We start from the raw sequence: 27,343 nt of genomic DNA, 5'->3' as shown, positions 1-27,343 counted from the left end.
CTTGAAAGAGAATCTGTCCCTTAATGGGCAGTTTTTCTCTCAAGATTTATGTGAATGGAGGTGCAAATGACGCTTTAGTTCCATTGGAGACCACTGGATTTTTCTAACAGTGTAAGGCAGCAATTCAAATCAAGGATGTTTGGAAAGGGTTGGGCATTTTACAACTCTTTTTTTTTTTTTTTTTTTTTTGCCTGTACCTTGGACTAAAACAACCAAACCTTGCCTGGGGTTTGACGTGCTTTGAATTACATGCCCCTCTTTGAAAAGAATCAGAAATAACAAAATAGCCTGCATCAAAATAGCCTGTATCTGAGAGGGAGTCCAACCAGACAAAATCAGGGAGTGCTAGAATAACAGGAAGAGGTGTTTTTTTTTGTTGTTGTTTGTTTGTTTGTTTTTTGTTAAGAAAACGGCCATTCTGATCCCTGCTTTATGCCAGAGAGGAAGGATATACATCTATATATGCACGTTCAACTTCAGTGTTGCAAGATTATAACATTGCTGCAAGCTAATGTGATTTATATTGGAAATGTTTTCTTTTCTTGGGTGAATCAAAGATGACCAGACGATTAGTGAAATAAGTTTGTGCATGTGAATGAAGGTGCCTGCAAGGATGTAAGTATACATCATTGTATAAGTGTATAAGTGTAAGGCTCTCCCTCCCATGCCACCCATACGGAGCTGCACTCTGACTTCAGGTCAAGTTTAAGGGTAACTGCCTTAGGTAGAAGCCTGAGGTTTTTCTTGATGCATTAAATGTGGTCAAGTGATTGAAGTTCAAAACAGTATTTTTCCACTTTTTATTTTTAATTTTTTTTTACCCTTTTGGCTTGTCATTGAAATGGGAAGTGTCTGGAGCTCAGCAAGGGCAACATTTATTCTTGGGAGGATGGGAAAAGGTTAAAAGTAGAAACAGCTGATGAGACAGGATGGATGGCTCTGTAGAGAAAGCAGGAGGAAGAGAAATGTGAACATCTGTTAAAGCTACACCAGTGACTTTTTTGGCTAAGTTCAGCTTGCAGTTCCTTTTGAATTCATTCTTCTTCAGTAGATGTCACTGCTATCAGTGAGAAACATTGCACGGGCCTGTGGAGTATCATTAATTTGGGCAATGGAGAATGCAATCAAGACAAAAAGCAGGCAGTTCAAGGTTGCTGAGTTGTGGTTTTGTTTTTGTCTTTGGTTGGTTGTTTTCTGTTGTTTTTCAGCTGTCTTGGTGTTCAGTACAGCACACACTAAAAACAAAAATGAGATTTTGAAGATCTGATTTGCTATTGAGATTCGCCATTCTCTTCCTACTGACATTGTGTTTTACTGGGAAAATCAGTAAGGCAGAACTGTCCTAGTGTTTCCCCACTGGCTTACAGTTTCCTTCAACACCTATCATGTAAATCACAATCCTGATGGCTTTTGTTTGGATCCCCACTGTCTGAGTGGCACTGGGGGATTCTGAATAAGCCTCTACCATCTTTTCCCTCAAGTTAACTTTCATTACACTCAAATTAATCTCGGTCCAATAAAGATGTCCTCTTATCCCTGCAGTAGAGTTGTCAAAGATGTTTAATAACAGAATAACAACTGGGGAAGCATTATTGTGTAAAGAAACCTGACAACGTCTCTCATTTACTGTCAATTTCCTTGCCTTGTGCATCTCCTACTTCCCAGCTGGGAGAGGCAGAGAACACTCCAAGAATTGTTTGGTTTTCAGCTCATCAGAACAGACGATTAATAAAAGCAGCCTTACTTTCTCTGGAGTGCTGGCTTGCTACCTCAGTCAATGAACTGAGCATGCTGCTGGCCATTCCTAAGAAAGTGTTTTATCTTCCTGTACAAGTTCTTGTCCAAACCAACTGGAATAGATTTTGAGTGAATGAATTCATCTGATGATGCAAGAAATGGTTTGCTGAAGTCCAAATAGGCATCTGAATGACCTTCACCCTGCATTTTGTAATTAAATCCAAAAGTAGTGATGTTCGGGAAGAGGATTTTTTTTGTCTATGTATAAGTTTTTGGCTTTGCAGTGAGTAACTGTGCAGACTGAGTGGAAAGCATTGAGTGAATTACAGACTTGACTTAATCTTTTATCTCCTGGGAAAAATTAATAATTTAATGCTGGATACTGGAATACTTGATAGGAAATGTCTACAAAACCACTAGATAAGAAAAGATTCAGACCCTTAAAGGAACCAGGCTACAGGATGACTTCTGATACTGTGAAATTGAAATGATCATGGGCTGTGAAGTGAAGCAGATGAATTCTGCCATTGCTTCTATGATATTATATCTTTTAGATAAATAAAAATAAGCAAGGTTAAGTGAGGGCAATATTTGAATCTTTATTTTAAATTTGCCATCCAACATTCCTTTTAGCAGAAGGATTTTTGGAACTATTGTAGAGAAAATTATTTCTAACTTCTTTGTATGCAAGTAGAAAAACAAATATTAAATTAAGGATGCTATTTTCTACTTGATTCCTCTCTTTCCTTGTTCTGCTCACATCATGTATGGCTTTTAACCCTATGCAGATGTGCTTTGGCATACATTGGAGAGAGAGAGAGAGAAGATTATTCCATTACTTTATATCCAAGTAGATAATTCTGATTTCCTTAGAAGGCCAGTGCTTTTTTTTTTTTCTTTTCTTTCCCCACTAGGTAATTAGGCACAACTAAAATTGACTAAAGGATTGTAACAAATTTAAATTTATGCACCCCTGCCCTCTGTTGTCATGCAGAATTGAAATCATATTGCCTCTTTCTAGTTACGATGTCTTCATTTATGTTTTGTATTCAGTCAATCCTTAGTCATTGCACATGGATATTTAGATTGTTTTTATTACCAATGTCTTTAGTAATAAACACTACAAAAGTTGCCATTCTGTATGTGTCAGATAGTGATTTTTGCAATAATCAGTTCACTGTAGTTCTCATCAAATATGGATTTTCTGAAGAACTATTAGAGTGCATTGTGAATATATTTCATGTATGTCAGTTGGTCTGTGTTCTAGTGTTTTAAGAACCTTCAGAACAGCATATTTGAATTTCAGCGTCTTGCTGAATTACCTGAGCAATTTCCAGCAATCAGTGTTAGAGGATTGCATGCCAGTGGTAAAAATAGAGAAAGATTACTGATACACTTTTACTCTGGGTTAAACAGGTACAACAGTAATTGATTTTACAACAGGCTTCTTGTATTTTCATCAAGTTTTACAATAAACAAGTGATCTCATATTTTGTAGTGTGTATAGCCTGTTCGTGCTAAATAGCTAAATTTAGCACAAAATGCTGTTCGTGCTATTACTCAGAATTCTATTCTTCTATTACTTATTCTATTGCAAAACAGGTGGTCAAGGTGCTTAAGAAATCATTTTGTATATTTTTTGCTTTAGGTGCATTGTACACTTCAAGAATCTAATTCTAGAATAGTCTGTGCTGTCAGATAATTACAGCTTTTTTGAATCGTTCTGTTATCTATATATTTTACAGCTACTGCATATACAGAAACTATTTTACAGCTTACAACTATCTCTTACCCTTTTTTATCCTTACAAGGTTGTGACTTTCAGTTAAAGCATCTACTTACTAGATCTGTTCTTCCAGAAATGGCAAAGCTAAAAATCAGCTGGTATGAAGAGAATAGGAAATAATTGTGTGTGTGTGTGTGTAAATCTAAGTCTACTTTAGAGTAAACTGAACTGCAGCATGGTCTAGTTGCCCGAAGCAGAGATGTCAAGGAGCCAACTTAGATCTTGGCCTTTGAAAGCTGTTAATTGCCACCTATTTGTCAGAGTGGGTACCAGCTTCCCAACTGGGACAAATCCTTCAGAGAAGTGGTGTTAGCTGAAGCAATGGGTGGCCCTTCCTGCCTCCCCTGTGAGAGATGGAGGTGTTGGTGCAGCAAAAACTTGGCTGCTAGAATTTGCTACTGGTGAATTGAAGGCATTTTCTTCACATCATATTGTACATCTCCATGTATATCACATGGCACCATGTGAGAATAAAATTCAGTGGACTTGCATTGATTTGTTCTAATGCAGAAAGAAAATATCAAGTCTTTTATCAGTTTTGGCTTTTGTGATTTACTACTTTTTTTTCCTGTTTTTTACATTGCAGTTTGAGTTCATTTGATTGCAACATAAAATACACTGCACCAAATACAAAAATGACAAAAAACTGGATAACATTTTTGCTGTTCTTCCTCTTGGTTACTATGGTGAGTTTTATCTTTTTTTTCTTTTTTTTCTTTTTTTAATGAATTCCAGTTTGTGTGTAATCCAGGTGTGTACAGAACACCAGAGAAATTGCTATTTTCTAAAAGCTAATAAGTTCAAATATAGTTTCCACAAAGCAGGATCTTTACTGCCTTATATCCTCCATTTATTTCCTATGCTAACAAACAGTAATTACCTCTGTTGAACCCAGCATATCTTTTGCTAGCAGAGAAGTTTATGGTAACAGTTGACATGCCTATATCAGCCAGAAAACTACAAAATCAGATCATCAGTAGTAAGATTTAAGATCACTTTCCTTCAGTAAGATAATATTCAAAATATAATATTTAAAGTGATTGAAGTTAAAGAAACTTGTATCAGTTTTTATGTGAGTAGTAGATCCAAATTCATTAAAAATACATTTAAAAGTGACTTGCTAAAAATAAGTCTTATTCTTCCTAGTTTTTTGCCACTGCCATACCAGCTGAGGGGCATCAGAATATGACAGATGACTTCGTTCAACTGAGTGTTACACGGAATAAAATTATGACAGCACAGTATGAATGCTACCAGAAAATTATGCAAGATCCCATTCATAGGAAAGAAGGTAGAGTTTATTTTCTTATAAGGTTTTCCAGAGGGAGGTGGTCGATAGATATAACGAAAGTAATCCAGGCTCCTTTTGTTATATTAGTCATTGCTTATATTGGTAACGATTTTTTCAGGTTCTATTCATACCATATTTTAGAAACATCATTTTGGAACTCACAGTAACACTGTGTATTACAGTGCATGTAATGCCCATTGAATTACATCCACTATATGGTAAATAGCACAAAACTTTTATTTCTGATGACATTAGAAAATGATAATTTAAACAGATATCCAGATTAAAAAAATGGAGATCATTTCCAACTTTATAACTTCTGAAAGCATTGAATGGTTTAGGGGGGGAAAGAGATAATTACACAGCGTATTTTTCTCTTCTGAAATGTTTTTTTGTAGAAAAGCAATGTCTGGAGGTCAGAAATGGATACGAGTATGACAGTGTAAGTTTATGTCCAGCCCAAGGCACCACGAGTTTAAAAGGATCCGGACAAGTGGGAAAATCTCTAGATAAGAAGAAGGGGAACTATGTGATGTTTGAAATACGCATCATTTGAGATAGTTTAGGGGGCAGGGAGAATATGTTATTATGTCTTGAATAGAAAACTGAAGGAAAATACAAAAATATTTTCAGATCTGTAGGTCAGTCATTCTGCATGCCTACATATAGATATTAAAAATCTGGGTGAGTGCAGTGAGGCATTGAAATGGGCTCCAGAACAAGGACTCTCTGACATCCCTGTCCTGGAGCAGTTAGAGAAGTATCTGCAGGCTCAGTTCTATCTGAGAATAAGGAACTGTGGCTGCCTCCCATGTGGGCTTTCTGATGGCTTCTAGGATACCAGTGTGTTTTCCATGAGCTAATAAACACATATATAGAAGCTTGATGTACATCCAAAATGTAAATACATTCAGTAAAATGGTCTTTGCAAATTTAAGGCTCTTTGTTCATGTGCATTATTCAGTCTGAATTGATGCATTTTGCTTTGCCCAAAGAATGTTACCCTACCATGCTCTAAATCTGATGAGGTAAATGATGATGTATTCTAAAACATGTTCAAAGAAATATATACGTAAGAAGCTGTTTCTATTACATGAAGTTATAATTAACTGTTGCTAAATTTTGTTTGCTTTTTTTTCTTTATGAAGAAAACTCATTGCTGCAAGTGAGAAACTTAACATATGCAGTGCTATATCTTACTTTTGAAAGACTTATCTTTCAAAAGATATCTTACTTGTGAAAGGAGGGTTGTTAGTTTGTTATCGGGTGTCCACTTGTTCGTAGGTCCTTACTGTAACAGGACATGGGATGGCTGGTTGTGCTGGAGTGATGTTGCTGCAGGAACTGTGTCAGTACAGCGTTGTCCTGACTACTTTCAGGATTTCAATCCATCAGGTAAGTGTGCATGGGCTTCTGCATCAACACATTGCTTAATAAAAAGCCTACTTTTTGCTCCACTCAAGTCACTAATGTACTAGAATTTAACTAACTCCAAATCCGTTATCTGTACTTTCCCTCTATCACATAGAATATTGGCAAGTTAGTGGGTTTTGTTGTTTTTGTTTTGTTTTGTTTTGAAATGTGCCTTAGTAGGATTCTGCAGGTGAGGAAATACAAATAGAATTTAGATGACAGCTCTTTCTTCATAGAGACGAGGTTTTCCCTCTGAGAGATAAGCAGAAACATTATTTATTCTACCTCAGTTTAGCTGTTGAAGTCAAGAAGAGTTTCTCCAAATGAATCTTTTCCTATTTCTGTAAGCTTAACTTTGCTTTTGTGAGCATGTGGAAAATGTCATAGATGTCAACTCTTGTCTGCTTCTACTGCATTTAGTATTTCCCAAGGTCTTTTGATGCCTCTCTTCATTTGATTAGGTAGAAATCATTATACAGTTCCGGAAATTTTTCAGTCTGGTTCTTGAGCAGTTTCTCTGTTGATACTTTCCTGCCTGTCCAATCCTAATTTACCGTGGTAGGATGTCAGACATCAGTTTATGTCTTAGATGTTAAAGAAGCCATTCCTGTCACTTCATCTGGTAGTTCTGCATCAGTTTCATATATTTTGATACTTAACTGGATTGGAAGAGGAAAATCTATTTGTTTTCTTAAGAAGAACACATCATCAGTTGCCCTTGCCAAGCAAAAGCAATGGCCTCTAGTTTCTCAGAATTCGTAGTAACAAGCAGTGTCTCTCTAGTCATATTAATAAAGCTGTCATTTGTTTGCCAATCTTTTTTCGTGAAATACGAGGCATCAGGAAGTAGAACTTCAGTGCTGACTGTTGTGTTTTTGTCTTGTTTTTCTTTTTTTGTTTTTCTTTCCAACTACTTTGGCTGTAGAAAAAGTGACGAAGATCTGTGATCCAAGTGGGAACTGGTTTAGACACCCAGAAAGCAACAGGACGTGGACAAACTACACCCAGTGTAATATCTATACGCATGAAAAAGTGAAGGTAGGAAATGAACAAATGCATGTCACCAGTTAAGAAACTGGTCTGAAAAATTTAACATCTCAAAAATTAGGCAGCAGAGTTAATGTAACATCAAAATGCAATAAGAGAAAACATGCTGAATAAAAATGATGAATTGTTCTAAGCAGACTCAAAAAAAAAAAAAAGGCTTTCACAGCTGATTTTAACTGCTTGATTAGTATGTTATCATTTTTGTTTGTGGGTATTTTAAATGTGTACTAGTACTTGTCTATGTCATCCACAGTCACCTACCGGTAAGCAAAATGTACTCCTTAAAAGAACATCTGTTACATTTTGCTCTGTAATTTTGAAGTAGGGTACAAGCTCAGCAGAACTGCAGGACATTTGTACTTCTCTGGAAGACCTGCTGAGTGCATGGGTTTATCCAATTAACTCATAGTGGCAGAGATTTTCAGCAGGTCCACAACAGTTTTATTTGGACTTACTACATCTTCCAGGCAGCATTAAGAAGAACTGGGATTTTTTATTTTTTTTTTTAATTTTGTTTATTTTCCAATGTAATATGAAAAGCAGAGCTAATATTTTCTGTTTTACAAAAGTGTAGGCAAGCTGTAGTTGAGTGGATTGACCGCAGGATTTTTGGAGGCCAAAGGTTAGTAAATGATAAGAAGTGTTAGCTAGGGTTTGCTTTCCCTTGTGGCCCTTTCCCTGTGAATGTCTTGTGTCCTGGCTCACAAGAGCAATTTTTTTTTCAGTTTTTGAATTACTAAGCTGCCCACACAAATGGAAAAAACATGCATTGTGAGGTTTTTTTTTTCCTATGTATCAAAGGTAGACTGCGTGCACACTTATTTATGTGGGTATCTATATAGATGGCACTTTTATAGACAGTAGTTTAGCTTGGATGCCCATCCATTGACAGATTTAGGGAGAAAAATGTGGTAAAGCTCCAACTGCTTTCTGAGATAATCTGTGATATGTGAGGGTATAATGTATACAATTGCATATTCCTATCCCTCACCCCCACAAAAAGCCACTATGTCCACTAATAGTATTCATAATGTTTATAAAACACATTCGGTCATGGGAAGAAGCAGTAAAATGACACCATAAATGCCCAAAAAATAGAAATATAAAATGTAAGGATAGATTGTGAGTGAATCTAGGCCTCATGGAAAAAAAGCAAAGTGACAGTAGATTGTATCAAGAATACTGCCATCTAGTCTAATAGGGACCCTAACTGCTTGCATCATTGCTGTCAGAGTGTTTAAGGTTATTTACCAAGAAACCACGTTGAGAAAAGGTGATAATAAAGCACTTTTGCATTGCTTTTTCTCAAATCAATTGAGTATGTCCATGGCAGTTTAATTCTATTCTTATTCTATAGTAGAGATATATCAACTCATTGATTCTTGCTAATATTTGACTAGAAACTGACAGAATGTTATTCAGAAAGGATTAGATCAATGCAGGTCTTCCTGTATGAATAATGTGAGGAGCTTCTTTGTGGCCTTCTTTCAAGGCAGGTTAGATAATGCACAATAAACACAGCTGTTGTCCATTGCTCAATTCTTACTGTCATTGTAGTCCCTAGCATACCACTGCAGTCCCTCTGTAGTCCCTAGCGTACCGCTGTTTAGGGCCAGTTCTAAATTGTGCAGAAATGTTCAAAATCTTAAACATGCTACTTTGTCGTAAATTGGTCACTGAATGAGGTTGTCATGTGGGATATGATATGGACCTTCCATAGAAATACATACATAGACAGTCTTTACAGTTTCAGGGGTAGCACTTGTTTTCTCAATTCCAGATTTCTTATGAAAATTTCACTTAAACTACCGCATTGCTTTAACTCCTTTATTATATATTTAAATAAATAAATAAATAATAACTTGAAAAATTCTAGCTATTCTACAATTCTTACTATTCTACAAATAGGTACCCTTGTCTCATCTAATAACATTTCTTAAAGCTTTACCTTGAATCTCTTTATGTGATTTGAAAAGTCCATATATATGAAGAAGGCTGCAACCATTCAGAGCTTAAATTGGAGTTACAGGTTTAGAGGACACACAGACTACGGAGTATATGAGCCCATGGATGCTCTTATTCTTCCTAATAGAATGTAGATAATTATACTCTTTTGTGATAGTAAAAGGTTAAACCCAAAGATCTTCATTTTCTACATGGTTATCTTGTATTTAATGCCAAATAAGCGATTTTGAGAAACAGATTCCATAATTGAAAGCAGAGTTTTGTCACTAGAGAAAGAATTGATGTTAACATGTATACATGCCAAGTATTTACTTCACCAGTTCTTCGTTTTTATTTTTGCTATGTACCTAGCTTTTCATAATACTGGAACTTGATGGTAGATTTATTAAATAATAGCATTTAGTCTTTACTATTTTTGAGCCGTTAATTTTTTTCATTCTTGAAATGAAAGCTAACGTTCCAGTATCACAATCATAGCTTCCTTGGAAGGAAGTAATTTTCAAATGATAGGAGAAAATTTTATGAGCAAAAAATAAATAAATTCATATGTAAAGCACACTAATATGTTTTGCTTAAGAGATGCATAAATGCATCTGAGTCAAGCCTCAGACAGGAGAGCACCCAGCACAGTAGCATAAATAACCAGATTTATATAAATACTCAGAAGAAACATAGTTAGTATATAGTTTAAAAAAAAATAATGTTTGAACTGCTAAGCCATAGCAACTTCAATCAATCTGTTATGTGCCCTACAGAAAGAGATTTTAGTAAGATGTTGATTTGCAGGATTCTGGATTTGATTCATCATTATCAGTAATGTTTTTATTACCTTCATCCTGTTATAATCATTTTGAGGTAGAAGAGATGTGTTTGTACTTATTAATAATAGTTGTGTATGCATCACAAGTGCTTGATTTTGTTCTTGTATTGCAGACGGCTCTGAACTTGTATTATTTGGCCATCATAGGACATGGTCTCTCAATTGCATCACTTTTGATTTCTCTTGGCATATTCTTTTATTTTAAGTAAGTATAAGTAAAATTCTTTACTAAATATTAGTCATTGCATCATAGTTTCAATACTTTTAGAACACTAGATATCCCAGAAAATTAGACAGAACAAGAAGGTGAAAAAAATCAGTATATTGGATTGGCATTGAACATGATGATATAATAAAAATTTAGGTTTCTTTTCTCAGATACCTAAAATCCCAAGTCTTCAAATTAAAAAGTGTAGCATATGTTGAAAATGGGAAATGGGAAAATGGCACTAGAAAACATAACAATTATTAAACAAGTGTTTGCGAGGGAAGGAGGGTTGCTTGCTTGCTTGTTTGTTTGTTTTTAATAATAATTGAAGGTGTGGGTATGTCAAGCATGGACCAAAGTAAACAGCAAATGGAAGGCAAAATACTGATGATATATGATAAAGTAGTATTCCAAAGTAGGTAGCCACAAAATATGATAAATTGTAAAGAAAACAAAGCTAAGAGCAACATTAGGAACGGGAACAATAAAAATAATCCCCCCCCCTTTTTTTTTATTCACTATGTTACAACTGTGATGGCATGCCTTATCCACTGAATACAAGTTAATACAGTATCTTCTGGCAAGAAAGTTTGAGCCCTATATTACCAATGTCACGACAAAGTGCAGCATACTGCAGGGATCTTTTAAAATTACATCTGCTTAGTACTTCACATTTTGCGAACTCTTTCCTGTGAAACATTTTTTTTTTTCTTAGAAGTTGATGAGGCTTAGTAGAAAGCTTAAACCAGGATCATTGAAACCAGTGTTGCCACATGAGCAGAGCTGAGGCAAAGTGCAGTGCTGTCAGAGATGAGCTGTTAGCTCTGCCAAATGCTGCACTGCACAATGCAGGCTTTCCTTGTTAACTCACAGTAGTTCAATCTGCATCGATTTTCATTAGAAAAGAAAGATCTGCTCTACAGACTCACGTGTTTCTTACCACTACCATCTCACCACACCCTTAATTGTTCCTAATATGTAAATATGAGTAGCACATATACCAGTAATGGTGGGGCTGGGTCAGATTTTGCTTTTCTCATGTTCTGGACTTTGATTTGATTTGATAGGGGTCGCAAATATCTGCTAAAAATCATCCTTGTTAGTCACACCTGGCTGGCTATCATGTTTCCAATTTAGATATGCATTATTTGCAATAAATTCCTAACAGTGTTTCAACTTAGTAGCTTCTCTTCGAAATACAGTATTCAAGATTACTTCTCAGCTTTTTCTGACTTGTTCCCAACTATTTCCAAGTTCACTTTCCCTCCACAAAATCAAAACATGAAAAGGCCCCAAGTCTTTATAAGGTTGATTTTGCATTAAAAAAGTGCAATGCTATTACTGTAAACCTTACAAGAAAAAGTTTAAGGTTAAAAAAAAAATAAAAATCTCCCATGATAGAAAAAATGCTTTGACATAGACTTCTAAGGAGAAAATAAAAAGGTATTGAATATGATTTTAAGAGCTCAGAGACAGTAAAGAATGATTTTTCTGTACTCTAATATGAAAACCAAGCCAATTCCATCTCCACTTGTGGCAGTTACTGCAAAAGAGGGTGGTTTGCTTTGCTACCATTATAACGATGTTATGTTTGTCATATCCTCCAGGGATTTTTTTCTCCCTCTGGTAGAAGGATCCTCTATCCTCAGAGAACCACATGGAATTAATCCAGATCCACAAACCACAATTCTAGACTGTGGTTATGTTCAGATATAAAAGGAAATTGCAAAATTTAAAGGAAGCTAAAGAAAGTTCTCTACAAGCTGTTCTCTTGGGATGTGCAGTTCCTCTAAAGTATTTTTAGTACCAGAAGGATATTTAAGGATCTAGATTAATACCAGGATGTATTATGTATCGGCTGAACGTTGTGTAATTATTCATAGCTTTAACAGGTGGACTTTTTTCTTTTTCTTTTTTCTTTATTTCTCTTTTGCTATTGTGTGTGGGTGCTTATGAACTTGTCATGTTTCCAAATAATTTATTCTGTTAGCAGATTGATAGTTTCTAGATGACATTTGCTGACTTGCGGACCATTAGAATATCTCTAGGGTTGATCAGAAAGATGGGATATTTCTCCATAGGAAAATTGACTTTTTTTTCCAAATATCTTCAGTTTTTCAAGTATAAACTATTTAGATTTTGACCTTTTTTTTTTCAGATTTTAGTGCATTTTATTTTTCAATTGAAATTCTTTTTCTTCAGAAATCTCATTAGAAATACTTTGCCAGTCTGTGACTTGTGTTCTCCAAGTGGGTTGGAGTTCTTATTTTAAAAATAAGCTATAAGCTTGGAACTCTGATCTTCCTATCTGACAATTCATCTATGACAGATAAAAGTAACTTTTTGCAGTGGCTCTGCATTCTCATTCTGTTACGTACTGTAAATCATACATGTGTCTTATAGGAAGTTTTTCTTAAAATAGTTCTAAGGTTGTTTTCATAAAGAAAAATAGGCAACAGAAAACAGAATAGAACAACGCATTCAGAGAAAGGGAAGCCATAATTTCAAAGATACACACAAACAAAAAAACAAAAAAAATGAAAAAAAGGAGAAACTGTTAATCAAGCATCATGTCAACTCATATGACAGCACTCACAGAGGTTAGCAACACTAAACATAGACTGGGCAAACAGCTGGATGATAGGAACCCAGTATCTATCAATCTAAGTAACTTTAAGTTAATTTCAGCTGAAAGGCTAATTCCCCGCGTGTGGATATATGGATCTCAGTAGTTGAATCTTGCTGTATTTGAGTATCTTAAGAAAAAAAAAAAAAACCTACAGAAATGTCTGGGTGTTTTTGAAAATGTTAGCTTTTTTTTTTTCTTTTCCAGAAGTACTGGAGAAATGATTTTTTCCATAGTGCCCAAGACGTAAAGGAGTCAAATTAAAAGAGGAAATATATAATTTAGCAGGAGGTCTATTTTCATTTTTCTGCACAGGGTTTAATCCAGTGATAAGTCATTTGAATGGTCTTAGATCATAATTATGAGAATTAAATGATTTTAGAGCATTATGTCACTAAGAAAAACAGAAGAAGGCCTTTAGGAAGGGTAACAGAAAAGGGAGGGTGGGGAGGCTTAGGAAGAAATCCGTTTATTACCAAAAGCAGTCTTCGTTTTTAAATGTCAGCAGTCTTGCTTTCTTGTTTCTTGTCCGGTGATCCTTTCAATCCTTTTATGCATGGGTGGAGGTGGGTGTGGATGGGTGTGTTTGAATATTCAACAGGAACAGCTGCTGGATGACCCTGAGAGATGGCCCCATTAGCTGTACGTGCTTTTCCTTGCCTCTGTGTTGAATCTTAACAATAAGCAGACAGACTTCCAGAGTTCTTCAGGACTTGTTTACACAGAGCTGTTAGCTGGAATCTTGTGTTGCTTGCTTTCTTTCTATATGAGCCATATAGGAAAAAGATATAGATACATACTCAAAGAATATAAGAACTATGCATATTTTAATAATCAATGCTTTGTGTTTTGGGCATTAAAAGCAAAAACAAAAGTTTAAAAAAAAAAAAAAAAGAAAAAGCCTCATGAGATATACTTTATCACTTAACTTACATCCATCGCTGTGTTCTGTATTTTGGAAATTTTTTCCTGTTTTCCTCAGCCAAATAAAGCTTGGCAACCAGGAGTTTATGTAGGGTTGATCTGTGTGCTGTGTGGCACCGTTGGTTCCTGGAGTGGTTTCCTTCCCCTGAATTCAGTGTATTTAGCCTCAGGGCTCCATGGTGTGATTTGCAGAAACTCGTCTGCCTGATTCCTGGTATTGCGCTGTGCATATCTGAACCTATTTGCTTACTCCTTGTATCTGTAGGATGCTTCATGCACGCTTCTTGTGATAGTTGCAAAGAATGCAACCAAGGAGTGTAATCTCTATAGACATTCTTTTTTGACCATGTTTTTTGTTAGTGGGGTCATTTGTTTTCATGTTTCATCCATCGTTATTTCAACACGCTCCTCTAGCTTTTGAGACTATTCCATTTCTGTATTTCTCTCTCAAAATATAAAGTTCTTCTCCTTCCTGTCCTGCTGGCCCCCAAATTAAAGCTAAATCACCAATGTCTATACTTTATCTTTATTTCAGGCATGCTGTTTGAAAAAGCTAGAAAACTTAGAACTTGATTTCCACTCCGCCCGCCCCATTTGACAATTCAGACTTGTCCCCTGCTGACCCTGTCCGTGTATTTCTGATATCTCTACAAGTGAAGAGCAATTGCATGTGAAAGTGATAGACTTAACCCCCCAGCTGAGCTGTTCCATTTTGTGAATTAGTTGTACATCATATTGCTGCCTAAAACATGGAGGGAGGGAGATGCAGTTACACAGCACAGGCTTCGGTAACTGGGTTCTTCCTTGGAAATAACCAACGGGCATCTCCACTGTTCCCCAGCCTTTAGTCACCTCTCTCTGCCAGTTGGGTAGGTTACTCTGAGGAACATGAACGCTGCAAAATGGGCTCTGTTCCCATCTGCTGCCACTGGCATGCCGTATGACTATAAACAAGTCAGCTTGTTCTTATGTGCTGTGCACCCCCTATTCTAAACCTAAAATGATCATTTTTGCCCTTTTTTTTTTTAAAAAAAAAAAAAACTGATCATCTGCTTTTATAGCAAAATGGATGTTATTTGTTCTTTCAGGAATTTTGTGCTTTAATATCCTAATGATCTGAATTGTTTTTATTTCTATGTAGGATTTCTATCTTTTATGTCTGTAAAATTGAATATTTTTTTTTTTTTTTGGAAAAACTTTCATGAGAAGTACTCCTGTCTCTTGCAGTGGCACTAAGCTAGACCTGATGTATATAGAATGGCACATAAGCAGAAATCTGCTATGACTATGTTCAATGTTAGCTATAGTTTAGTATTATTGAATGTTTGGGTTTGTTTTCTTTTTTTAAACATTTGAAAGTATATTTTTACTTTTAATTTTATTGCAACGTTCAAATGAAATGTTGAAAATGAACACAAATGCACTTATATACGGCGTTTTATAACTGTTAATATTCTGTTTTTAACTTGGTTATATACAAGTTCAGGTAAGTTATTCACTATTTACTTACTGGGTATTTCTGTAGCTATAGGATTAGGGAAGAGAAGTGACTGAGAATGTGAGTAGAACAGTATTGTCCTCCAAAAATCCTGACAGATCTGGATAAATGAAAACATAGGGTAGAACAGCTTCCTCAAGCTCAGGTATGATGGTTAATTGGGAAATCATCAGGCACTAACAAAAACAAATGTATAAATCATACAAAATGTGTTTATATATTACCCATATCAAAATCCTTTTTAGATAACCACTACAAAGCAGGTCTTTAGTTGTAAATGTATTGGAGCTGAATGTATGGACTTTCCTCCTGTGGTCAAATAAGTGGAGATTAAGGGGAGGTGTTACCTTTCACATTATTCTATTAAATTTGAACTGGAGTTGAAGAAAGGGTTGATGTAAGACTGCATAATAAATAAAGAGCTCTAGTATTTCAAAATTTCAGAGTTGTCCCCAATTACGCATAGCTGTCCCCTCGTGTATTCATTTGTTCTTGTTTCTCTTTTCTAGGAGCTTGAGTTGCCAAAGGATTACCCTGCATAAAAATCTATTTTTCTCTTTTGTTTGCAACTCTGTTGTAACGATAATTTCACTGACTGCAATAGCCAACAATCAGGAGTTAGTTGCAACTAATCCAGTAAGTGAAAGTATATTTGGCAGCCTTGTTGATTTGTATGTGAACAACTTCAGCAATGCAGAAGGATAAATGAGGCATGAATAGTTGATGAAATGATGTACACAGCAAGGTTAAAATGTTCAGTAACGGTGTAACCATGTTACATATTACAACAGATGGCTAACAGTGATTTGGGCATTTCACATTTGAGGTTTCAAAATAATAAAACAGCTTCAGACAGAGCATACTGAACTGCTCTTCTGAATTTGTACAGATCACTTCTGCACTGAAACAACTACAAGGAAGCAGCCTGTTCTAGATGATGTCAGAGAGGTTGTGACAGTTGAATTCACCAAGGAAGAGCAGTTAAAAAAAAAAAAAAAAAAAGGCTCAAGAATGTATTTGAAGAATATATCTTCACTGTCAGCTACTTTCATGTGGCTTTCGCTTTGCCATCTTGAGTTGAAATGGGAATTAATTTTTCTGTGAAGGGAGATCAAACTGACAAAAACAAAACATTCAAAAAAAAAAAAAAAGAGCAGACTAAAAAAGCCAACTCTTAGGGTCTGATTTGTCTCTCTCTCATTTCCTGATAATACTGGGTTAAGTGTGAATCAGTAGCCTCTCCCAAAAGGCTAGGAGTTATAGCAACGGAAGAGCCTGAAAATCAAATACATAAACAAACAAATCCCTAACTATGGCTATATTTTTATTTGGACCTGGAAGATAAATTTAAATTCTGTGAAAGTTAGGGCAAAAATCCAAAAGCTGTTGGAATCAAGTAAAAAGATCAATTCTCTTTATCCTTTCAAAAGCTCATAAAAATTCTGGATGATACGCTTGAGATAGCTGCTAATAATCATCAGTAAGTTAATTAGGTAGTAGAACGTGGTAAAGCAATATTGTATTTGGTTTAAGCTAAGTGCCAGAACGAGATCAATCAATCAAATGCAGCAATGTCAGAAGAAAAAAAGAAGGTATACTGTGTCTAAAAGAGCAAGTTATAACTTCTTTTTAACAATCTCACATTTTATTCTTCACAATAAGCTACAACCATTTCAATTGACGAATATCAGAGGATATTTTGAATATATATGCCAACAAGAAAGCTTCTTATTAGAACCTACTGTATGAGTTGTCCCCTGGCCCTAAGTGCAGTTATGACTAGATTGAAATTGGGATCTTTTTAAGTGTTTTCAAAATGTAAATCATTCGCTATGGTGTGACTAGTATAACCGAAGGGGAATTAGCTTCATCAAAGTACATCTTCTCATGCAGTTACCATTCGATAATTTAAAGACCCCCTTTTGACTGGAATGGTCAATTGTGTCAATATTTACAATAAAGGGAAATATCATTACTGTTCTCTGCCAGTATGCTGGAGAAACTCAAAGTTCTCATGTCTGCTTTAATAAGAATACAGACGCAGTTACCAACTTGGTCACTATGAAGTATGGAAATTTAATTCCATAAAAATAAAAAATATGTAAGCATAGTGAAAAAAGAATTAAATATGAATATTTGACTCGAGCAGTATTTTTTCCATTTTGCAAATAAATCTCTGTGAGATTTCTGCAACTTATGAGTGTATGTTGTACTCTGTTTTTTCTGCAGATTAGCTGCAAAGTGTCACAGTTCATCTACCTGTACCTAATGGGGTGCAACTACTTCTGGATGCTGTGTGAAGGCGTTTACCTGCATACTCTTATTGTGGTGGCTGTTTTTGCTGAGAAACAGCACTTGATGTGGTATTACCTTCTTGGCTGGGGTATGCAATTTCACATTCTGTATTGTCAGGCCAATGTTATCTTTTACTCCTTTTCATGAGAATTTGAACAGCTGTCCTGTTGCTTCTCTGCACTGGCAGCTTTGAACAATGATGACACACCCCTTGTCTTTGTCTGTGGTGTTTTAACAGGCTTAGAAATATTAATGTAGGAAGTTGTATGTACCTCTATCTTTGCTGAAAGAGAGATTATGCATTACTGGAGTCAGGAAGCGACTCCTCCTTTGTGTAGAGAAAATAGTCTCCTATTATAAAAAAGACATTAAGAAGTAATTATTCATTGTTCCTCATCTTGAAGATGTTTATTCAGGAACGAATGTTTGTTTTCAGAGAAGTCTGGCCACGTCTAGGGTGGAGGGTCAAAACTGAGTTAGAGATGGCCAAGGATTTATTTTTCCAGCAGTTCCATTTGACCTGTATTGTTCACTAAGCAAATACAGAATAGCAGTAGCTAAAGATCTCAAGTAATGTCAGTATTAAAACTAACAAGCTAGACGTGGTGGTTTCAGGTAATGCACAAGAGCATATTCACAAATTGCAAGTGAGAACTTGCACTTCATTGTATGGGCACATTCAGCTGTAACATGACATGGGACAGCTAGAAATACTGGTACCACAACAGACACAGCTGATTATATATAAAAATATACTGATATTTTTAGTATTACTTAGTATTTAGCATTACTGTAGATTGCAGTCTGAAAAAAATGTGTTAATAAAGATTGATTGTTACGTTCTAAATAGTTATAATTTGATTTGCCTTTTCTATCTGTACATTTGTATGGATTTCCTGATAAGACAGTGGGAATAAGGTTTTATACACTCCTCTGAAAGAAATCTGGGAAAACAGAGACTGAATTGATGTTACTTTATTTGCTCTGTGGTTGTATGTTATATGCTCTGTTTGGTTGAGATGAAAATATAGAGGATCGCTGCAAGAGATGCATGTTTGCTTAGCTAGTTACATACTATGTAGGTTTACATATGAAGAAAATATTGTTTTCTCTTCACAGGTTTTCCACTGATCCCTGCCTGCATACATGCTGTTGCTAGAACTTTGTATTATAATGACAAGTAAGTAGTATCTCAGCTTTGCAAAACTGTTATATTTTCTTTAAGGAAAAGAAAAAGGAATAGAACAGGTAACAAAATACCAAATGTTTTTACTTTCCCTGTTTGTTTTCTCCAGCTGTTGGATCAGCTCTGATACTCATCTGCTGTACATCATCCATGGCCCTATTTGTGCTGCTCTATTGGTAGGCATTTTTCAGATAATTTGTTTTTCTTGCTTTATTTTTATTTTTTTTAATTGTTCTTGGTGGTCTTATAAATTGGTAAGAGCCTAAAGCTAACAATGACTCATTCTCAGGGCTCTCAACGCAGCAGGTATCTTGGACACAAAAGACACAGAAGTCTTGACCTTATTAAGGAGCTATTACACAGATCTTTGACACTGAAGACAGTAAATTCTAAATAAGTAACTGAAGACTCCACTTGTATATAAGTCAACATTGTACTTCAGTTACTCTAGGACTGACTCTAACCTACGAAATTCAGTCAATAGTTTATTTCTACATAGGTGCATTATAAAAGAAAACACTAATATGGACCTACTTATCTTAACAGAAACTTCAAGCAGATCTGGCAAAGGTATTATAATAATGTCTACTGACTCTCTTTATGCTTTTCAGTTTATGCAAGGAAATTCAGTAAGAATGAAAAGATAGATTAAGAAAACAATTTTGGAAACAATTTGGTTTCCAATCTATGTGAACTTCCTTTTGTGTTAAACTGTTAATAAATATTTGCAGAGGGCATTCTGCACATACAAAATTCTTTCTGAACACCATTTCATAAATCCTGCGGTTCTTGTGACTTGCAGTTTCATTTACAGTGAAATTAGCTGGTGAATATATATTTTGAAGATGGTGTTGATATTATGACACACATGAGGTCCTCTGCATGAGAAGCCAGAAGCAGTCTGAGATCCTTGGTGTGTTACTAACTACTGATAATCCCTTGTCCTGTTAGTCAGGTCAGCCGTATATGTTATTATAAAGACAGGTTAACTAGTATAAACTTAAAACCAATTCTAAATCCTTTCTATTTTTCTTCTCTCCAATTTACACAAAAGATGAAATCTTGTTTGCACAGAAAGTGAAAGGATTTTTTGCTCACTTCAGTAGTACCATGTTTTACCCAGCAAATATATGCTGTTCTCCACTGCCTTGTGGGTCATTACTTCCTTTGTCTAAGTGTCTCTTCACGGATATATCACTTAAGTAAAGCTCTTTAAAGCTGAGATATAATTTATCTTAGTCAGAGCCTGCCTAAACAATAACAGAAAAAAAATGTATTATGAGAACTATAACATTGTTCATGAAGTGACTTCATTTTAGGATATAAGATCATTTTCTTCTTCCCAGCAGTGGCCTCCACAAAACAACTCTAAAAATAGTGGCAAGACTCCCACTGATTTCAAATCCACGGAATGAGTCCCAAACTGTCAAGTCTTCTTTCCACTCAAGGCAACACTAAGAATGTCTTCTGATTTTATTGGAGGCATAATAATCTTCTATACTTGCTTGGTTTTGATAGAATCTATGTCCATTCTCTTTGCAATTTACAAATATGTATACCTGTGATATTCCTATATTTCTCGTGAGCTGACTGAAAGTATTTCTCTTACATTTTTCTCACCTCAGTACAATCAGTAAATTTACGTGAAAATCATGAAGGAGTAATGAAGGTTAGACACAACTATACGTCTTGACTGTGATGTGTGTGAAATGAAAATACCTTAAAGGAATTCCTTTCCTTTTTGATCACAAAAATTAATATGTCAATTCAGAAAAGACAAGCCAGGGATAAAGACAGAAGATGAAATGCATGTGTTCAGACTTGGTGAACAGAACCCTCATTTGCTTTAGCAGCTTGCTTGCCAGATACAATTTTCACACTTTACTAAGCATGACCTGCTTTAGTAGAAATTTAAGTAACACTATTAAACTGCAAATTAGATAACAAGGGAAAAGACACTGTTTCTATTTGCAGAAGCAAGATCTCAAAGAGCACAAAGATTGTCAAGGGGATGCCAGGAGGAATTGGCAGAAACCATTGAGTATTAGGCCTGTAACTTTTGTACATCACTGAAAATCCTACATGATGTTAGCAACAACTCTGCTGGTCCTTGCTTTTGCATAACTGTGCCCAGATCCCTGCCAAAAAAACTGCAAACGGGAGCAGACCTAAGTTCCATTTTGATTGGCGTTGTCTCCAGTTATGCATTTAATTGCTAATGTTTGCCTAATCAACCACAACTAAAGAAGTAGTGTGGGAATGAAACAGTAGAGGGTGATGTTAGTTATTACACTAGCCAAATGTTGATCCAAGTGGAGGCAGTCTTCAGTGTAGGCTTCAGATATGCCAGTGCACTAGTGTTCTAGTTTGCATTGGTGTCACTGAAAGAGTAGATTGAGCATGGCAGAACATATTGACTTATAAGCTCAGCTAAGTTCACAACTCTGAAGGCAGAACCTAAATTCTGCTAAGTTCCTAGTGAAGGTTCCAACATTTCATCTAGGATTGCCTTCTCTGCCTTTGTTTCTATTTTTGTTCATTTGCCTGGTTCAATTTCCCAGTCGCTATGAAGCTGCCAGTATTATTCTATGTGTTCATCTGCAGCTGGCACACCAGTATTTCTTTGGGACTTTACAAACAACCATCACAGTCAATTTGATGGTAATATATACACAAGTACTTGCACAGGCCTATGTTTGCTTAAATGTAAAAATCTACTTGCTACCTTGCTAAAATCAAGACCCATTTTCATCACTTCAGTAGGAGTTTGGTTCATCCTGATCTCACTGTATTTGTGACAGAAGAGATACTCATCAAAAATTGGTGCTACATACTTCCACTAATACTTACACTGCTCTTGTCAAGCCTTTCCTCTGCTTTGCCTCATTCATCTTTTCTGCTTGTCCGAATATCTACTTGCAAACTCTGGATATGTTTATTTTTGTGCTTTTTGGCTTTGGTGAGTAAGTGGAACAATGAAATTGTTCCACATTTCATCATTTTGTAAACTGTGCATTTTATTTACACAAAATGTAAATTTGAGCATTTCATCATTTTGTAAATTCACCAGGTGGTTTTTTACTCATAGCTGCTGCAAAGTTCATCTTCACTCAACATTCAAGGACAGTATTATAGGGATTGGCCATGCTACTAAAACACAAGAAGGGTGAAAATTGAGAGAGAGAGATGCTGAGTTAATAATCTAAGTGAGAAGGATTAAATTTAGAAATGGAGGAAGGACTTATTGTCTGTGTGTGCTGTAGGAAGTTGGATGAGGATCATGGGCTGCATAAAATCTAAATAAATCCCTTGATAGAGAACCAGGAGACCTTGGTTGCTTATACAAAGCCAAAAGGTAGTTGGAAGCTTCCAGAAGAAATTCATGCAATAGTTTCCTATATAAAACAATTTCCTGTTAAAAATGATTTAAATAGCAAGTAAGTAGAATATAAATAACATAACATATCTGTCAAGGGCCATGTTGCCATAACAATACACAGCTGTTTATTGTGAAAACCTTAACTGACATGCCAGGAACTCTGCCAGGGTTATGGAGAACATGGTGACACACATGGTCTGAAATGGCTTCCCCGTTTGCACTCGTCCTACGGAGAGGCAGAGGCCTCTTCCTAGACAATGAACTCCTAGTTATTTTAGAAGGGACTCGTCTGTCTTTTTGCTGGCTTCTTCCCTACCCTGCCTCTCCTTTTCTCTCTAGATAATTGTTGACAGTGAAAGACAGTTATCTGGAAGAAGAGATAAAAGGCCCAGACTCTAGCTCTCTGCCTTCCATAGTGTGGGTTCCCTGTACAGCATTGTCTGTCCTCTTGTGCCCCTGGGCAAGGTGCTTGGGCTGGCTGTGCTTTCAAGGGCTCTTCTAGCTCTAGCTTCTCTAAGGGGTTGCCATTATTTCATGATAGAGGAAAATAGTGTAATCATCCCTACCATTGCTGTTGCTCTGGTTATTCTTGTCATTAGGCTGTTGGGGGGGGGGGGGGGGGGTGTTTATTTTACATGGAAATGATAAGAGAGTGTTGTACTTTTGTTTTTTGGTTTAGGTTTCTGTTTTGAACTGTAAAAATAAATGAGAGTCTTAGGACAGAAGGGACTGTAAATTAATTATTTTTTTAAATAAAATCACAGCAATGATGAAGCTTTTTTAGTCTTTTAATAATCAAGGTTGTAAAACAAACCTAACTGATCACTGCAATCTAAATAGGCAAGGAATGGTAGATTTTAAACCACTGAGGGTCAGATTTTTGCAGGACCTCGACTGTAGGGACCTGTGCTCTAGTTGCATATATGATACATTATTACTATAGAATCATTGAATCTTTATGGGCTAGTTTCAATCAGACTATGACCATTACAGACGCTGCTGTGATATCCGTGTGCATTGCTTACCTTCTCCCAGAAATTCTTTTTTTAAAAAAAATAAATTGCGTCTCCTACAGGGGCATTAAAATAGCTGAAAGCAATATAAAAAATATCTTACATACTGGAGATCACACCTCTAGGGACATTGGCTTGGACCTGTGGTCTTCCATAGGGTGCTGCTTGTGCAGAAATCATGGCCAGCGATTGATTTCTATGCGTTCTTTTTATAAAACAGCTACTGCCATTCTGTTTTTTAAATTTAAATTTGTTACAAACATCTTTCAGCTTTGTACTGTTACTGTAATAGCAGAGAGAAAGGTACAGGGGCTGCTAACAGTAGAATATCAACAGTTATCTGGATGGACGTTTGCTTAATAAGTTAGAAGAATGGACTTTGGCATTATACGTCAGAGCCCAACCTTATTCTCTTAAGATGTTTTCATCAAATTTTAACTTGTTCTTACTATATAACCAGAATGGTCTCTATGCGTTGTATGTTCCTTTTGAGTTGCCTGGTTTTCAGCATCACAAAATAGTGGGGGGATTATTTTCAGAGTCTCTTCAGTGTCATTTTCTTTTCCAACAGGTGAATCTCTTCTTCCTGTTGAATATCGTCCGTGTTCTCATAACGAAGCTGAAAGACACCCACAAGGCAGAATCCAACCTGTACATGAAAGCAGTGAGAGCTACCCTGATTCTAGTCCCCCTGCTTGGCATTGAGTTTGTGCTGTTTCCATGGCGACCAGAAGGCCGGATTGCTGAGGAAGTCTATGACTATGTGATGCACATCCTTATGCATTACCAGGTAGGAAATATTAAATAGTTTTTGCCCACTTTAGCTAGATAGGTGTTGCTATGTGAAGCAAATAAAGGAGCAATGATCCTGTTATTTTAGTTTTTAAAGACCTTTATGCAATATTTCTATAAATTAGTTCAACTTTCTCAATACACTGAATTTTCTTTTTTTAAAAGAAAGAAACGTACCATGGTAGTCAGGAGGCCCACTACTTTTTAATAAGGTAGTTTTAGAAATGATTCACAGATTTTAGATTTGTACTACACTTTCTTTGCTATCTGTATTGAAACTTTATCAGGAACATCTAATTATCTGAAACTGGAAAAAAAAAAAAGTATGTGCATGTGAAATAAAGCAAAATCTTTTCATTTTGCAGGGTCTACTGGTGGCTACAATTTTCTGCTTTTTTAATGGAGAGGTAGAGTAACCATTTTTTATGTATTTATATATATATTTATATATGTGTACTTTTGTATTTTTATATATTTTAGTTTTGTTTCAGTAGTTAAGGATATAGCATAGCTGAAAAACATCATTCCAAAATCAGAATTTAATATGTCGTTGTGCTTGGGTCAAATTTTTTTGTTGAATAAGAAGTGCAGTTTTGAAGAACTATCATCAGTCAATTCCAAAAACAGACTTCTTTATTCTTATGTCAGAGAATTGCATCACATTTCATTAGTATATGGAACTGATCCTTGTTGCAGCTAACAAGCTTTGCTGTTAACTTGAATAGATCAAGGTCCTGGCACCCAAGCCTTGCACTTGAGAGTATACTTATAGGGCCTTACTATCAGAGATAAAAGTGGTAGAAAGGCTAAATAGATAAAATTGCTCGCTAATGTAGCTCTTGCTCACAAAAGGAAACAAAAATAAATGAACAAAAACATCCCACAAAAAAAAAACACTTTTACTTTTCCAACACTTCTGGCAGAGGAACGATTACAATCCTGCACTTATCCCTACACATCTGTTTGTTCATTTGTTCTACATTTAGTGAAGTTGCAGTGTATGGCTGTGAGCAGATGTGTGGGAGTAACCAGATGTTTTCATAGGCCTGAACCCTTAGTTTCTTTTCTCAGATGTTGTGTGCTTATACAATGCTATTGGACAGTAATATTTACTTACGGGTTAAGTATTTGGCTCATAAAAGAATTGATTCAAGTAGGTCATGCTTCCTACTCTTCCTCTTCAAATTGAAGCTGACTGAATTGCAATGAAATTTCCATGTGGTTTCATGATTTTTATTCTTTTTCCAATAAATGTATGAGTGTCCATATATATTATATTTTATTTTTATTTTATTTATTTTTTTGCCAAGTAGGCAGAAAAGATGAAGAAAGAGATTTTTTTTTTTTTTTTCAAAGTTTATAGGACCTGGGCCAGTGTTTATGATCTGGTTTTATGGTAAAGTTGATCCAGGTTCAAGTCCCAGATTATATATTTGATTCAAAGCAGAACAAATCACTAGACAGTCTGGATGTGATTTGACCAATTTCCCACATTCAGCACAAATAATTTACACACTCTTTCCCCTCTAAATTCTATACTTCAGAATTCCTTCTAAAAAAGAAATTGGAAAAAAAAAATCAGAGAATTTATTTTGCTCCAATGCAAAATGGGGAAAAAATACTCTAAATCATCTCTAGAGTTTCTATGAAACAATATTGTCCACTGCTCAGCTCCGCATTTTAATCCTCTTGGATCTTATAAGGCTATTTTACTCCTCAAACAAGTTGAAACCCAAATTTTAAAGTACAGTACGTTTAGTAAAAAAGATTTCCTTCATATGTTAATTTTCCACTATTACAAACTCGTAAGGTATTTTTTACATTGTTCTCTTCTGCAAAAGCAAACTCTAGTCATTCCACTAATTCAGTATCCTACACTCACTGTTGGCTGATCAGTGTAAAAAATGAGCTCTTCCACAGCTTGAACAACTGTGGGCAGGATAACGTTAAACAGTGGATTCAGACACTTGAACAAAATGTTTATACTCTAGGCCTTGTCTTTGTCAGTTAAATGTGTATGTGTCCAATTGCTCTATATAGGGGAGATTTATGCTGGTTAAACCAGTTCTATTTCTGGTTGCAGTGCTTCGATGACCAATATTGACCCGTTTGGGGGTATTTTTTTTTTCCCCATTACCCTGGTTCTAGAGGGGAATCTATTACTTCATAACCAACTGTATTAATAAGGAAATCCATGGGGAGAATGGCCGTGTAGTTAGGAAAAACTGTCTGCACAAAAACAAGGTTACCTTTGTCTATTAAATAATTCTGCTTCTGGCATGTGAGCCTGGAGGCATAGGTATATTCTGTTGCCATTATAATCTGTTGCTGTCATAACAATGCGTTAACTTAGCCTGATACCGTAGCTTTGCTGTTGTGTACAAGATGCTGCTCTATCAGCACCTGTCATAGCAGCATGTCGTTATATACTGTACAAAATGAGAGGCATCAGTGTTAACACTTGCATGCTGTTTGCAGCAAGGCTGTGGTCTGAAGGTGAGTGCTGATACTGGAATCGACACTTTGAGTGACAATGGGAAAAAGGTGTTCCAGTGGGGTTATTAGCAATTAAAAATGCCAAAAGCAATCGTTTCTTTTTAAACTAAATTGTAGCTTTTCCCAACTGCTACTATACCTTTTGATGTTTTCTATAGCAAATATCAGGAGCCAAACTCTGTTCAAGTGGTGGCTTGCAGACCGTCTTGGGCACTGGCCAAAAGGCCAACCAGTAGATCCAGTATTTTTCTGCAATAAAAGAAAGACCAGGGTCTTTTCTGTACTGGTCTTACTGAGGTAATTTACCATGGAAAAAAAAGAACAAATGGAAACTTACTGATATGCACTGATTGATTGATGTGAGTGAAACTTATGATTTTGAATGAGACCAGTGATTTGGGGTGCATTGCTGGATAAACGTGGGCATCTAGAAAGTCAATACTTTGCTAATTGGTGCAGAAGGGATTCCCAGAGTCACTGGTTATTGGACAAATAGTTTGTGTGAAGAGGAAATAAAATAGTCAGGATCTGTGGGCAATTTTTTGAAGAGATGGTTCTTTAAAAAAAACAGCAACAACAACAAGAAAAGCACCTTTTGAAAAAACAATAGTTATTGGCATTCTTAGCGTTCCTTACTTGGCATCTTCCCTGAAAAATAATTCCATGTGAATTTCATTAATGTAACACTTCATCAATCAAATATGTGCAGGTGTTTAACCATGTTGTAGGAGAGGAAGCCCATGATAAACATAACATCCTTTCAGTGACAAACTGTGGCCTTTAGCTATTTATCAGTGTTATTTTTAACTCTGGTAGAAATATGGAGTTCAGGAAATTGTCTTTCTAGTCATTTTATTAAATTGTGGT

At 35.8% G+C, this 27,343-nt stretch overlaps 1 protein-coding gene and 1 long non-coding RNA gene across 4 annotated transcripts in view; one reads left to right on the top strand and one right to left on the bottom strand.

Moving 5' to 3' along the window:
* Window positions 1-27,343, top strand: part of CALCRL (calcitonin receptor like receptor) — a 62,056-nt gene that overhangs the window by 30,493 nt on the left and 4,220 nt on the right. For all 3 annotated transcript variants that reach the window (XM_083842911.1, XM_083842912.1, XM_083842913.1), the window contains 11 exons: window positions 4,110-4,209; window positions 4,670-4,814; window positions 6,099-6,209; window positions 7,153-7,265; window positions 10,173-10,264; window positions 15,825-15,951; window positions 17,545-17,698; window positions 18,730-18,790; window positions 18,906-18,972; window positions 23,760-23,978; window positions 24,346-24,387. In XM_083842911.1, coding sequence (XP_083699037.1) covers window positions 4,159-4,209; window positions 4,670-4,814; window positions 6,099-6,209; window positions 7,153-7,265; window positions 10,173-10,264; window positions 15,825-15,951; window positions 17,545-17,698; window positions 18,730-18,790; window positions 18,906-18,972; window positions 23,760-23,978; window positions 24,346-24,387 — 1,182 coding nt within the window. In that variant the 5' untranslated portion in view covers window positions 4,110-4,158. The remainder of the gene's footprint in view (window positions 1-4,109; window positions 4,210-4,669; window positions 4,815-6,098; window positions 6,210-7,152; window positions 7,266-10,172; window positions 10,265-15,824; window positions 15,952-17,544; window positions 17,699-18,729; window positions 18,791-18,905; window positions 18,973-23,759; window positions 23,979-24,345; window positions 24,388-27,343) is intronic.
* The window catches only part of LOC310902066, a 128,964-nt gene continuing 126,014 nt past the window's right edge, over window positions 24,394-27,343 (bottom strand). The window contains exon 11 of the long non-coding RNA XR_014586458.1: window positions 24,394-26,725. This is a non-coding gene — a long non-coding RNA (uncharacterized lncRNA). The remainder of the gene's footprint in view (window positions 26,726-27,343) is intronic.

This window comes from Anser anser (assembly GCF_964211835.1).
Source record: "Anser anser genome assembly, chromosome: 6".
NCBI classification, from domain to species: domain Eukaryota; kingdom Metazoa; phylum Chordata; class Aves; order Anseriformes; family Anatidae; genus Anser; species Anser anser.
The sequence above is the reverse complement of the archived record's forward strand: the minus strand, read 5'-3'. Positions and strand labels throughout refer to the sequence as shown.